Source organism: Herpailurus yagouaroundi, unplaced genomic scaffold (genome assembly GCF_014898765.1).
Source record: "Herpailurus yagouaroundi ecotype Mexico unplaced genomic scaffold, PumYag 141, whole genome shotgun sequence".
In the NCBI taxonomy this organism is placed as follows: Eukaryota; Metazoa; Chordata; class Mammalia; order Carnivora; family Felidae; genus Herpailurus; species Herpailurus yagouaroundi.
The window spans coordinates 54,161,579-54,176,793 of record NW_024412396.1 but is presented as its reverse complement, the minus strand read 5'-3'; the positions used below and the strand labels follow the sequence as shown (position 1 = coordinate 54,176,793).

Genomic DNA, 15,215 nt, shown 5'->3' with positions numbered 1-15,215 from the left:
GTAAACCTACTGATTAGATTCCATTGAGAACAAATCATAGCTTTCTGTAAGATACGTACCCTTTTGTCCAGTATTCCTTCAACCCCTGGTTCTCAAAATGTGGTTCCCAAGCCAGCAGTGGCAATAGCACCTGAGAGCTGGTTAACTACAAATTCTCAGGTCAGGAATAGGTGTATTCCTCTCACTGGTTTCAAGAGTAGAACTAGTATTAGATTATGAAAAGGGTGTGAACTTCTTTAGGGCTGAGTTCTGATCCTGTTTTCTTTCCATCCTCCCAGGTTACTTGGAAGCAACCTGATTTGGGACATTGGTTCTATGTTACCATTTCACATGCAGTTTTGTTTTGTCTATACCAGCAGCTCACAGCTATCCACACTGTGTTTCAGAGTAACATTTCCAGACTCTGACATTGTCATCTTTAAAAAGATTTTGGTGTAATGACCACTGTTAAGTCTCATCCAGCTTTCCCTCACTGTCTACGACTGAGATGTGGGGTTTAATGTATCATTCCATCTCTCAGTCCTTGGAAGACTAACAATGGCCATATGTAATTTGTCTTGGCCTTTTATCTTACATGTTGTACCTCTCCCCCTATTATGTATGACTGATAATTTGAAATATTTGTTTGAATTTGAGTTGCTTCCCCTTCTCATTTGCTTAGGAATAGACTAAATTGAAATCTACACAGAATTCTCCCAATTGTAAAGTATATCAACTAAATCTTCTCAAGAACTTCTCAATTTCTGAGCAATTGATTTAAATATTACAGTATGTCTTACATTAAGGAAAGTTTTTCTGCAAGAGTGATTATTTATTGAGCAACTACAGTGGATAGGCCCCATATCAGAGTCTTTGCAAAGCCCCCACTCCAGCTAATTGCAGCAACTGAAATGTGCAATTCTTACAATAAATAGCAATATCAAGTAAATTAAGCAAACAGCATAACCCTTTAAACTGTGTTTAAAATATCAATTAAGGGCACCTGGGTGGCTCAGTCAGTTGAGTGTCCAGCTCTTGATTTCTGCTCAGGTCATGATCTCACAGTCATGGGATCAAGCCCCATGTCAGGCTCTACTCTGGGAGTGGATACTGCTGGAGACTCTCTCTCTCCTTCTCCCTCTGCCCCTCCCCTGCTTGTGCACATACACTCTTTCTTTTTAAAAAACAATAAAAATGATAATAAAATATCTTCAATTCTTTTATGGTTTAGACTTTTTACCAACTAATCATATAGATAATTAAAAAAAAGAAGCTTACATAAATATACAAATGCAGTTTATTATACCTTTTGTGATCTGTTTAGAAAAACTTTCCACTGTTGAACAGGGACTGTGCCTATAACATATTTAACATTCATAAGTTATTCTGCATTGGTGGCCTTCCACCCAAGAAATTATTTCCATCAATTCAAATGTGTATCTATTTTTTTAAATTCATTCATGCAATGTGAACCTATTATATCTTGTTTCATTGGTCAGAAAAGTCTTCTGTATGTATTGCCAATCTTAACCTTGTAATTTTTAAGAATAAATATAATTCCTTTATTTGGTTCACTGATAAATTTGATTAGCTGGGTGTATATGTTTAAATATACAAATATTTCATAATTCCTAGTTACCAATTATAATAGTTACATAATACACCATTTGAAATTGATACAACTAAATTTACATACTCACCCAGACTTGCATATGCTAAACTTTCATTTCCCATCAACAATTTGCTATTTGTTTCCCTTCTCAGAAAAGAGAATGAAATTGAACTTTTTTAAGAAAGCAGGTGAAAAATTGTATGTATTTAGATCACATCAAATAATATAGGAAGACAGCCAAGACCCTTACATTATCCTTGATCTCTTTTGAGTGTAAACACTAAAGGTGAAGTATCAGTTTGGACACAGCCATACAACATCAAAATGATCCTTGTTTTCATATTTTGCTTTTGGGCCACGTTTACTTTCCACAAACAAGGATCTTGTGAATATGTGAAAATTTACCATTTGTTGCGCACTACATAAAGCTTAGATTCAAATTCTCAGAACCGTTACCGAAGATGGGCTGAGCTTCTCATAGACAGATCTCATGTGAGAACAATCCAGTTCTGGAGCCACTGAGATCCAGATGTCCAACTGAACAGCTGCCATCCTCTGTCTGCAGTAACCTTGGGATCACTGACCATGTGTTATGCATTTCTTATCCTGACGCCCATGATTGAGGTCAGATGTTCTCTACCCTTAATTTTACCCTTTGGGACTCTATATTTCTCAGTGGGATGTACAGTCACAGACACTGGTACCACAGAGCAACTAGAGAAAAACTTTCCCATGCAGTGTTCATATAAGTAGATGTTCTGGCTAAATTTCCATTACCTTTAAATATTTAGTGTCTATTTCTCTTCTCAGAGAGTGATTACAAGTGAACCGGAAACAACATAGGCATATAAAGGAGAGTAACTTAATTATCTTCCAGGGTCTGTAACCCCAGGGTTATATGTTGAGAGCATGGATGTGAAAGGAATCTTGTTTGGTCCTTCTACATGTGCAATCAACACATTTGAAACATACCAGCTTTCCTAATGTGGTAACTGAAGCTTATCAGAGTAGCAACTACCTGAGTGAAATCTATGCTTATTTTGATACTGATCTCAACACAACTTTATACAAATGTTTGATCGATTTTACAAAAGCAACATTGTCTTTTACCAAACAGAGTAATTACTTACCTTTTGCTGGTAGCATCATGACAGCTAATTCCCACGTTACCCATAGCTTGCGTGAAGAGCCATTAGGTAATGTTTGGAATCCAGGTAGGATCTGGGAAGGTCAGACCAATGTAAATTATCACCACTTTAATATTTGCAGTGCATTTTTCAAATTACCAGCCAAAGGTCTAATATCCAAAACAATGTGTGTAATTTGGAACCAAGATTCAGTTTTTAATTGTTATTTTGATAACATCATAGATTGAACATCTTCCCAATTCTTTAAATCAGTGTGAATCCAGAATCAATATCTTTGAAAGCTATATAAAAATTTGTCATATCAACCATTGGTACCTAGGAAGCATGTTTATTTGAGGTAGTATGTATAGATGCTATCAAAATAATTATATTTCTAAATGTAAGATGCTTCACTAGAGAAGAAGGCACTGTGTTTTACCTAGCAAGGGAGCTGACATATTGTAAGTGTTTAAAATGCATTCAGTAACTTGACTAACCACCCCACACTCTCAATCATTTTTCTCTACAATAAGCAAAGGTGTTTATTAACATCTTGATAGCCAAATTTGCAATGTCTTTCAGCACTTAACAGACCATTTCCCTGATTGTATTCATGAAAATTCAATCACAGTGTTATTCTTGGAATTTCTGCCTAAGGGTTTAAACAATGCCTCAGTACTTTGAATGGCAAGGATATCACACTGATCAGATAACATCCCTATGTCACCAATATTAGTGACTAATTTCCTACACATGAAATGTGCTGATTTTCCCATACCGGATATCAGTAAAATATCTGTGTTATCATGGCATACACCATCTCCCTTGTGTTTGTGTAAGTGTGCTTTGAGGCCTGAGTATGTGTTGGCCATCATATTTGTGGATTTTTATAGAGATTCCTGTCATCACCACGTGTTTCACCAAGACTTTTCCACCAGATGGTTTATATGGAACAAAATCCCTGAGGTTGCAGTGTTGGTCCCTTAAATCCCAAACTGATTTTGCAACGTAGTATTTTATTAACATCAATTGCTCCATCATTGTTGACTTCAATATTATCTTGCGGAAGCTGTGCTTCACCCGCTATATGATAGAGCAAGTAAATTTTGCTGGGCCTTCTAGGCCTTACAATATCCAGCCAACTTGTGGCTTCTTGTGGTTTTGTTGCCTATTTGGTCCCAAAAGCATTCCTTTATTTCTGGACATTTGGCTTGAGAAATTTGCTTAGTTCGTATGCCAATTTCTTGTCAGTTGGCAATTTATTTGCTGACTTGGGCTAAGTATCTGCTATAAAATCACTTAGAATTGTGTACTTCCATCCTTCTTTGTCTTTACTTTTAGTACTTCCCTCCTTTGCACACTGCCATTGCCATCCTTGCTCCCAAAATGATGTTTGGCACATTTGGAAGTTTAGGTAGAAAAGTTTGCGATTCCCCAGGTCTGGTATCTTCGGCTGTTTTGTGATGTTTGTAATAACGCAATGTTTCTGAGGCAGCGGATACTGTGCTTTTCACATTATAACTGTCTTCTATAACTCACATTAACAAGACTTCCCAGGGTCCATGATATGGCTTTGTCCTATGATATAGCTAGATGGTCCAGTTTTTTTTTTAGTATAGGTCCATCATGCTGCCTCACACTTGGCAGTCTGATAAGAGAGAGTGCTATTAACGATGAACTTCTGGTATTCACTGTGAAAGAAATTGTAAGCCTTTGGACTTCGCATTACTGATGATACAACTAAGAAAGTGCATACTGGGGCACCTGGGTGGCTCAGTCGGTTAAGCATCCGACTTCAGCTCAGGTCATGTTCTCAAGGTTTGTGAGTTTGAGCCCCGAGTCGGGCTCTGTGCTGACAGCTCGGAGCCTGGAGTCTGCTTTGGATTCTGTGTCTCCCTCTCTCTCTGCCCCTCCCCTGCTCATGCTCTGTCTCTCTCTGTCAAAAAATAAATAATGGTAAAAAAAAAAAAAAGATGAAAAAAAAAAGTGCATACCATGCTTTTCGTGGTTGGAAACAACACAAACATTGGAATAGTCAAGATCCATCTCCTACCTCAATTGGTCATCAGTAGTAGCTGACATAACATCAGTGACTGTTGTCATAAAGTCATATTATATACTGAGTGTATGAAGAGACACCACTAATCCATGACTATCAAGAACTTGGTGCTGTAATTAGTACCACAAAATATGCAAGGAAAGAAGGATTCCTGCTATTGTTGTTATTTGATACTCTAAGTATTTGGTGAAGGAATGCAATCTAACAACAACAAAAAGTTTAAAGGTCCCTTTAATTCTTCTCTGCATGAAGAAAAACAACACTTTCTCTTTAAAAGTCTGTTTTCCCACCCAGACAATATTTAAATTTTGTTCTCATTTTGACAGCATACAACAATACCAGAATTTGGGTTGTTTTAAAAATAGAAGTTCCTAGAGATAAACTCTGTTTTCCACTAGAGAATATTGTTATTTATTGTATCTTCCCAAAGAATTTTAAGAATCACTTTAATATTCTTTTTAGGTTCAGATGCTAAAGTAGGAATTGGAATATTTAAAATGAACTAGAATTCACATGCATCTAAATGGATGGATTTAAAACTGTGGTGTCCCAGTTGGCTATTTTTCATGCTGTAGGGGAGAAATGTGGGGGCCACAGGAATCCCAGCTGCTTATGCTGCTAATTGCCTGTAAGACACTGAGCCTGTCACTCCACCTGAAGTGTCTTAGCTGTTAACCAAGGAAGTTGAACCAAATGGTCTTCTAAGTGGCTTTCCATCTCTGCTAATGCTTAAGTCTACTATTGACATGTACAATGGCCTTCTTCACAGGATTAAAAATGGACAGTTGAGGGGCACCTGGGTGACTCAGTTAAGTGTCCGACTCTTGATGTCCACTCAGGTCATGATTTCATGGATTATGAGTTTGAGCCCCACATCAGGCTCTGTGCTGATGGTGTGGAGCCTCTTTGGGATTTTCTCTCTCCCTCTCTCTCTTTCCCTTCCCTGCTTGTGCACCCTCTCTCAAAAAATTTATAAACTTTAAAAAGTGGACAGTATGTAGTCTGAATATCTACCTCAAAGCTGATTCTAAGACATACCAAACCATACTGGAATTATAAACCTGTTTTGTCAATGATTTATTCAATAAATAAAATCACTTTCCTTGCATTTCCCATCTTTTTCTTTTCCTCATGTTATTATTTTTATTTTTTGCTTAGAAGTGGTATAGGATTAGAATCCTACCTTTACCACCAACTTACTAGCTGTGTGATTTGGGTAATTTACTTAGCATTTCTGAGCTCATTTATCTCATCTGCACAATAGAACTTACTGTATTTAATTTAAAAGAGCTGTAAAGAGACTTATAAGTAATGGCACATGAAAAATGCCAAGCTCAGAACATGGCACATAGTGGTTCTCCATAAATGTTTCTTACTTTACTATCTAGGTCTGAGCCATGTCATCCATACAAGTCTACATTGAACCTGAGACTCTTGTCTCCATTTGTTAACAGCAATGTATCACCCAAAATATAGAACAATCAGTGATAAAGCTAATTACATTCTAGATAATATGCTTACTCTGTTAGATGGTATTAATTCACCAAATATTAACTGAGTGCTGGTTTTATTTATATATAAATCTATATTATAAGTTTATAAATGTATATTTACATATATTATGTATATATTGTATATATATATATTATATACACACATACATACACACAGTAGATCCTTGAACAACACAGCTTTGAACACAGATCTACTTACACTTGGATTTTTAAAATAAATACAGTACAGTACTATAAATGTATTTTCTCTTATGATTCCCTTAATAACATTTTCTTCTCTCTAGCTTACCTTATTGTAAGAATACAGTATGTGAATCATATAACATACAATATATGTATTAATTGACTGCTCATGTTATCAGGTTATGGCCAATAGTAGGCTACTAGTAAAGTTCTGGGGGAGTCAATAGTTACATGCAGATTTTTGACTGAGTGAGAGGTCAGGGTTCCTAACCCCCATGTTGTTCAAAGGTCAACTCTATATACAGACACACACACACACACACACACACACACACACACACACACTAGATTGCTACAGACATGTCTTCAAATTTTCATGTGTGTCTGAGAAAGAGATTTAGATACTTTAAAAAAAATTCTTTAGGGGTGCCTGGGTGGCGCAGTTGGTTAAGCATCCGACTTCAGCCAGGTCACGATCTCGCGGTCCGTGAGTTTGAGCCCCGCATCAGGCTTTGGGCTGATGGCTCAGAGCCTGGAGCCTGTTTCCGATTCTGTGTCTCCCTCTCTCTCTGCTCCTCCCCCGTTCATGCTCTGTCTCTCTCTGTCCCAAAAATAAATAAACGTTGAAAAAAAAATTAAAAAAAAAAAATAAATAAAAAATAAAAAAAATTCTTTAATGTTTATTCTTGAGAGAGAGAGAGAGAGCATGAGCAGGGGAGGGGCAGAAAGAGAGGGAGAGACAGAATCCAAAGCAGGCTGTAGGCTCCAAGCTGTCAGCACAGAGCCTGACACGGGGCTCAAACCCATGAACCTCAAGATAATGACCTTCACCGAAGTTGGACGCTTAACCAACTGAGCCACCCAGGCGCCCCTAAGATTTAAATATAACCCTAATCATACTGTGTACCAAGTGCCAACACCATTCTGAAGCATTTTGCATATTTTAATTTCTTTAATCCTCATATTATGAGGTTGATATTATCATTTTCATTCAAAACTATATCTCAAATGAGGAAATTGAGGCACAAAGAGATTGAGTAATTTATTCAAGATCAAGTATGGAGCCTACATTTGAATGCAGAGAGTAGCTCCCGAGTTCATGTTCCTTGTCACTCGGCCATATATGCAAATAGCCCTGTAAAAATCATTTTAAAGATTCAGTAGCACCAAGGAGTTTCTTTTCTTTCAGCAAGTCTAAACAGCATTTCTAGGAGAGGAAGGAGAGACAACTGTTGTCAACCCCACTACACTGCTGAAATCTGGCTGAGATTGGATGGTACATGAGGCTTTGATATATACTTCCTGCAACCCACGATGCAGGGCCAGGTAGGGGAGAAAGCAGCCAGGTGGGGTTAGAGCCTAGAGGGCTGGACACACACCATTTTCTGTCTCCACACTCTAGCCAAGGCCAAGGCCAAGGAAGTCTTTTTTTTTTAACTTAGTTTTCTGCCCTCATAAATACAAAATATACTCTAAAGAAGAGCCTCTACTAGTAAAAGTGACTTTTGGTTCAGCAGGAAAAACAAACAAAAATCAACAGAAAAGAAACCCAGAGTGGGTGTCAGAAGGAGGTGACGGGAAGCGTGAAGAAAGGGCGGTAGGAATGGGAGCTTTTCCTTTGACTGTCCTATTAAAATGTGTGAGTGCAAGTTGGGGGTGGATTTCATGAGTAAATATGGAATTTTGCCACCAAATTCTTTCCTCCAGAGCTAATATTCTCATGGGATATTAATATTAATACAAGGAAAAAGGCCCTGGGTGAAGAAAACTATTTCTTCCCTCAGGGCAGAGTTCTCTCAGGAAGACAGTGAAGTTTAAGAGTTTCAGAAAGTGCTAGAATACAAGGCATTTTATCATTAACAAACAGGAAAATGGACTACAACCTGTAGGATTCTCTGGAAAGTGGAAAAAAGAAGCCTGGTAATATCAGCCTCCTCAAATACCCTTTTCTCTACATAAAAACCTTCAAACTTTTCATGGTGTGTGGGACTTTCGATCTCAGTCATTATTCTGGACTAATTAATGACATCAAAATTGAAATCTGCAGTACGTATGGGTGATGTGACTGCATCATGCTTTCGACATTGTGGATAACACTGTGTGTGTGTGTGTGTGTGTGTGTGTGTAGGGATGCATTTACAATTTATAATTTCATCATTTTGAATTAATCCTTTTATGGTTTCCCTGAACCATTCTTTTGATGCATTCTAAAGAGCGAGAAAAAAAAATGAAAGCTTTTCTCAAGCAACTGACTTAATGGATAGCTGAATGTCCAGTTTCAAAGCTGTTACTTATAAAAGGCCAAAAAAATGTTAATATGGGGCCATATAACTGCAACATAATTTTTCCAAGGTGGGAAAGGCAATAAACTACAAAATACAGTACTAATGGAATATATGGGTTTTTTTTAAGTTTTTTTTTAACTTTGTAATTTAACTTTATTTTTTAAAAATTTACATCCAAATTAGTTACTATACAGTGAAGCAATGAGTTCAGAAGTAGATTCCTTAATGCCCCTTACCCATTTAGCCCATCCCCCCTCCCACAACTCCTCCAGCAATCCTCAGTTTGTTCTCCATATTTATGAGTCTCTTTTGTTTTGTCCCCCTCCCTGTTTTTATATTATTTTTGTTTCCCTTCTCTTATGTTCATCTGTTTTGTCTCTTAAAGTCCTCATATGAGTGAAGTCATATGATTTTTGTCTTTCTCTGACTACTTTCACTTAGCATAATACCCTCCAGTTCTCTCCATGTAGTTGCAAATGGCAAGATTTCATTCTTTTTCTTTCTTTTTGATTGCCGAGTAATAGTCCATTGTATGTGTGTGTGCCACATCTTCTTTATCCATTCATCCATCGATGGACATTTGGGCTCTTTCCATACTTTGGCTATTGTTGATAATACTGCTATAAACATGGGGGTGCATGTGTCCCTTCGAAACAGCACACCTGTATCTCTTGGATAAATGCCTAGTAGTGCAATTGCTGGGTCGTAGGTAGTTCTATTTTTAGTTTTTTGAGGAACCTCCATACTGTTTTCCAGAGTGGCTGCACCAACTTGCATTCCCACCAACAATGCAAAAGACATCCTCTTTCTCCATATCCCCGTCAACATCTGTTGTTGCCTGAGTTGATAATGTTAGCCATTTTGACAGGTGTAAGGTGTATCTCATTGTGGTTTTGATTTGTATTTCCCTGATGATGAGTGATGTTGAGCATTTTTTCATGTGTCAGTTGGCCCTCTGGATGTCTTCTTTGGAGAAGTGTCTATTCATGTTTTTTGTTCATTTCTTCACTGGATTATTTGTTTTTTGGGTCTTGAGTGTGATAAGTTCTTTGTAGATTTTGGATACTAACCCTTTATCTGATAAGTCATTTGCAAATACGTTCTCCCATTCCATCAGTTGCCTTTTAGTTTTGCTGATTGTTTCCTTTGCTGTGCAGAAGCTTTTTATTTTGATGAGGTCCCAATATTTCATTTTTGCTTTTGTTTCTTTTGCCTCCAGAGACGTGTTAAGAAGTTGCTGCCGCCAAGATCAAAGAGGTTTTTGCCTGCTTTCTCCTCGAGGATTTTGATGGCTTCCTGTCTTACATTGAGGTCTTTCACCAACTTTGAGTTTCTGTTTGTGTATAGTGTCAGAAAGTGGTCCAAGTTCATTCTTCTGAATGTCGCTGTCCAGTTTTCCCAGCACCATTTGCTGAAGAGACTGTCTTTATTCCATTGGATATTCTTTACTGCTTTGTCAAGGATTAGTTGGCCGTACTTTTGTGTGTCCATTTCTGGGCTCTCTATTCTGTTCCATTGATCTGAGGGTCTGTTCTTGTGCCAGTACCATACTGTCTTGATGATGACAGCTTTGTAGTATAGCTTGAAGTCTGGGATTGTGATGCCTCCTGCTTTGGTTTTCTTTTTCAAGATTGCTTTGGCTATTCAGGGTCTTTCTGGTTCCATACAGATTTTAGGATTATTTGTTCTGGCTCTGTGAAGAATGCTGGTGTTCCTTTGATAGGGATCGCGTTGAATATGTAGATTGCTTTGGGTAGTATTGACATTTTAACAATATTTGTTCTTCCTATCCAGGAGCATGGAATCTTTTTCCATTTATTTGTGCCTTCTTCAATTTCTTTATAGGCTTTCTATAGTTTTCAGTGTATAGATTTTTTACCTCTTTGGTTACATTTATTCCAAGCTATTTTATGGTTTTTGGTGCAACTGTAAATGGCATCGATTCCTTGATTTCTTTTTCTGTCACTTCATTGTTGGTGTGTAGGAATGCAACCGATTTCTGTGCATTGATTTTATATCCTGCTACTTTACTGAATTCATGAATCAGTTCTAGCAGTTTTTTGGTGGAATCTTTTAGGTTTTCCATATAGAGTGTAATGTCATCTGCTAAGAGTGAAAGTCTGACCTTATCCTGGCTGATTTGGATGCCTTTTATTTCTTTGTGTTGTCTGATTGCAAAAGCTAAGATTTCTAATACTATGTTGAATAACAGTGGCAAGACTAGACATCCCTGTCTTGTTCCTGACCCTAGGGGGAAAGCTCTCAGTTTTTCCCCATTGAGGATATTAGCATTGGGTCACTCGTATATGGCTTTTATCATCTCGAGGTATGCTCCTTCTATCCCTACTTTCTTGAGGGTTTGTATCAAGAAAGGATGCTGTATTTTGTCAAATGCTTTCTCTGTATCTATTGAGAGGATCATATGGTTCTTGTCCTTTCTTTTATTGATGTGATGAATCACGCTGATTGTTTTGCAGATATTGAACCAGCCCTGCATCCCAGGTATAAATCCCACTTGGTCGTGATGAATAATTTCTTAATGTATTGTTGGAGCCGGTTGGCTAATATCTTGTTGAGGGTTTTTGTATCCATGTTCATCAGGGAAATTGGTCTATAGTTCTCCTTTTTAGTGGGGTCTCTGTCTGGTTTTGGAATTGGGTAGTACTGGCTTCATAGAAACAGTTTGGAAGTTTTCCTTCCATTTCTATTTTTTGGAACAGTTTAGAGAGAATACGTTTTAACTCTTCCTTAAACGTTTTGTAGAATTCCCCTGGAAAGCCATCTGGCCCTGGACTCTTGTTTTTTGGCAGATTTTTGATTACTAATTCGATTCCTTACTGGTTATGGGTCTGTTCAAATTTTCTATTTCTTCCTGTTTCAGTTTTGGTGGTGTATATCTGTTTAGGAATTTGTCCATTTCTTCCAGATTGCCTATTTTATTGGCATATAATTGCTCATAATATTATCTTATTATTGTTTTTATTTCTGTTGTGTTGGTTGTGATTTCTCCTCTTTCATTCTTGATTTTTACTTATTTGGGTCCTTTCCATTTTCTTCTTGATCAAACTGGCTAGTAGGTTATCAATTTTGTTAATTCTTTCAAAGAACCAGCTTCTGGTTTCATTGATCTGTTCTACTGCTTTTTTGGTTTTGATAGCATTAATTCTTCTCTAATCTTTATTATTTCCTGTCTTCTGCTGGTTTGGGGTTTTATTTGCTGTTCTTTTTACAGCTCCTTGAGGCATAAGGTTAGGTTGTGTATCTGAGAACTTTCTTCCTTCTTTAGGAAGGCCTGGATTGCTATATACTTTCCTCTTATGACCGCCTTTGCTGCGTCCCAGAGGTTTTGCGTTGTGGTGCTATCATTTTCATTGACTTCCATATACTTTTTAATTTCTTCTTTAACTGCTTGGTTAGCTCATTCATTCTCTAGTAGGATGTTCTTTAGTCTCCAAGTATTTGTTACCTTTCCAAATTTTTTCTTGTGGTTGATTTCGAGTTTCATAGCATTGTGGTCTGAAAATATGCACAGTATGATCTCGATCTTTTTGTACTTACTTGGGGCTAATTTGTGTCCCAGTATATGGTCTATTCTGGAGAATGTTCCATGTGCACTGGAGACGAATGTGTATTCTGCTGCTTTAGGATGAAATGTTCTGAATATATCTGTTAAGTCCATCTGGTCCAATGTGTCATTCAAAGCCATTGTTTCCTTGTTGATTTTTTGATTGGGTGATCTGTCCATTGCTGTGAGTGGAATGTTGAAGTCTCCTACTATTTTGGTATTACTATCGATGAGTTTCTTTATATTTGTGATTAGTTGATTTATATATTTGGGTTTTCACACATTTGGCTCATAAATGTTTACAATTGTTAGGTCTTCTTGGTCTATAGACCCCTTGATTAAGATATAATGCCCTTCTGCATCTCTTGATACAGTCTTTATTTTAAAGTCTAGATTGTCTGATATAAGTATGGCTACTTTGGGTTTCTTTTGTTGGCCAATAGCATGATAGATGGTTCTCCATCCCCTTATTTTCAATCTGTAGGTGTCTTTAGGTCTAAAGTGGGTCTCTTGTAAACAGCATATAGATGGGTCTTGTTTTCTTACCCATTCTGTTACCCTATGGCCTTTGATTGGAGCATTGAATCCATTGACATTTAGAGTGAGTATTGAAAGATATGAATTTATTGCCATTATGATGCTTGTAGAGTTGGAGTTTTTGGTGGTGTTCTCTGGTCCTCTCTAATCTTTTGTTGCTTTTGGTATTTATTTATTTACATATATATATATTTTCATCTTTTCTCCCTTCAGAGAGTCCCCCTTAAAATTTCTTGCAGGGCTGGTTTAATGGTCACAAACTCCTTTAAACAAACTCCTTTGTTTGTCTGGGAAACTTTTTATCTCTCCTTCTATTTTGAATGACAGCCTTGCTGGATAAAGAATTCTTGGCTGCATATTTTTCTAATTCAGCACACTGAATATATCCTGCCACTCCTTTCTGGCCTGCCAAGTTTATGTGGATAGGTCTGCTGCAAACCTGATCTGTCTTCCCTTGTAGGTTAAGGACTTTTTCTCCCCTTGCTGCCTTCATGATTCTCTCCTTGCCTGAGTATTGTGTGAATTTCACTATGATATGCCTTGTTGATTGTTGGTTTTTGTTGAATCTACTGGGAGTCCTCTGTGCTTCCTGGATTTTGATGTCTTTGTCTTTCCCCAGGTGAGGAAAGTTTTCTGCTATGATTAGCGCATATAACCCTCTACCCCTATTTCTCTGTCTTCCTCCTCTGGGACCCCTATGATTCTGATGTTGTTCCTTTTTAATGAGTCACTGATTTCTCTAATTCTTAAATTGTGCTCTTTTGCCTTAATCTCCCTCTTTTTCTCTGCTTCGTTAGTCTCTATAAGTTTGTCCTGTATATCACTGATTTCTCTGTTCTGCCTCGTCCATCCTCGCCACCGCTGCATCCATCCGTGATTGCAGCTCAGTTATAGCATTTTTAATTTCATTCTGGCTATTTTTTACTTCTTTTATCTCTGCAGAAAGGGATTCTAATCTATTTTTGACTCCAGCTAATATTCTTATTATCGTGATTCTAAATTCTGGCTCTGACATCTTGCTTGTGTCTGTGTTGGTTAAATCCCTGGCTGTCGTTTCTTTGTGCTCTTTCCTTTGGGGTGAATCCCTTCATTTTGTCATTTTGAAGGGAGAAAAATAATGAGGTATAAAAATTGAAATTAAAAAAAATAAAATTAAAAGAAATATTAAAATTAAAAATTAAACACACACACACACACACACACACACCAAAATCGAATAGATGATGCTAGATCCTAGGTGTGTTTTGGTCTGGGTGTAGAAAGTGGTTTGACAGATTAGAGAAATAAAAACAAAAATAAAAGCGTGGGGGAGAGGGAAAAAAAAAGGAAATCGTTTGAGAATTTGAAAAAATGAATACACTAAAGTAGACTAAAGTACACAAAAGTAGAGAATATAGTAGAAAAAATTATAGAAAATATTTTTAATAAAAATTAGAAAGAAAAAATATGAATTTTTTCATTTTCTGTATTTAAGAATAAAGAAATGAAAAAGAGAAAAAAGATGAAAAAACAAAAAAGAAAAGACAAAAAAAGAAATCATTTGAAAATTTGAAAAAGTGAATACACTGTCGTAGACTGAAATAAAATGATGGGGGTAAGATAGAATTTGAAAAAATTTACATAAAAGCAAAAAATATAGTAAAAATTAAATAAAATATTTTTAAAAGAAATTGAAAGTAAAAGTGAAGTTTTTCTCTTTCTGCATTCAAGAAAAAGAAAAAAATGATAAAGAGAAAAAAAGAAAAAGAAAGAAAATAAAGGAAATTGTTTGAAAATTTGAAAAGGTGAGTACACCGAAGTAGACTAAAATAAAATGATGGACGTAAAGTAGAATTTGAAAAATTTTCCACAAAAGTAAGAAATATAGTAATAAAAATTAAAGACAGATATTTTTAATAAAAGTTGAAAATAAAAATGAGTTTTTTCTCTTTCTGTATTCAAGAAAAAGAAAAGAAATGTAAAAGATGAAAAGGGAAAAGAGAGAGGAAAAAAAATGAATAGATGAACCTGCTAACAGATTGAAGTAGGACTGAAATTGCTTCGTTTTCCCCTAGGGGTCAGTCCATGTAGCTCTTTGTAGTCCATAAATTAAGCCACGGGTGAGGCTTGTGTTTTTGAAGAGGGAAGATGGCACAGCTGGGCGGGGCTCAGTGTAACAGCTCCGCTCTCCACTAGATGGAGCTACTAGCCTACTGAGGTGGATGGTTGCAAGTGCTCCTTGGTGCGCATGCGCATGCGCGGGAGCGGTGAAAAATGGCGCCCTCCAGCCACCCTGTCTGTTCTCCCAGATCAGCAATCGTGCACCGGTCCTTCGTCTTCAGCTGTCGTCCACTCCCCGCTTTTCCACTCTCAGT

At 37.0% G+C, this 15,215-nt stretch overlaps 1 protein-coding gene and 1 long non-coding RNA gene across 6 annotated transcripts in view; one reads left to right on the top strand and one right to left on the bottom strand.

Annotated features, from left to right (window-relative positions):
* Positions 1–3,044, top strand: part of CEP128 (centrosomal protein 128) — a 398,532-nt gene extending 395,488 nt beyond the window's left edge. For all 4 annotated transcript variants that reach the window (XM_040477908.1, XM_040477910.1, XM_040477907.1 and 1 more), the window contains one exon: positions 279–3,044. In XM_040477908.1, the coding sequence (XP_040333842.1) occupies positions 279–438 (160 nt within the window). In that variant the 3' untranslated portion in view covers positions 439–3,044. The remainder of the gene's footprint in view (positions 1–278) is intronic.
* Positions 1–15,215, bottom strand: part of LOC121032134 (uncharacterized) — a 36,879-nt gene that overhangs the window by 20,910 nt on the left and 754 nt on the right. For both annotated transcript variants that reach the window (XR_005791096.1, XR_005791097.1), the window contains exon 2: positions 2,722–2,812. This is a non-coding gene — a long non-coding RNA (uncharacterized LOC121032134). The remainder of the gene's footprint in view (positions 1–2,721; positions 2,813–15,215) is intronic.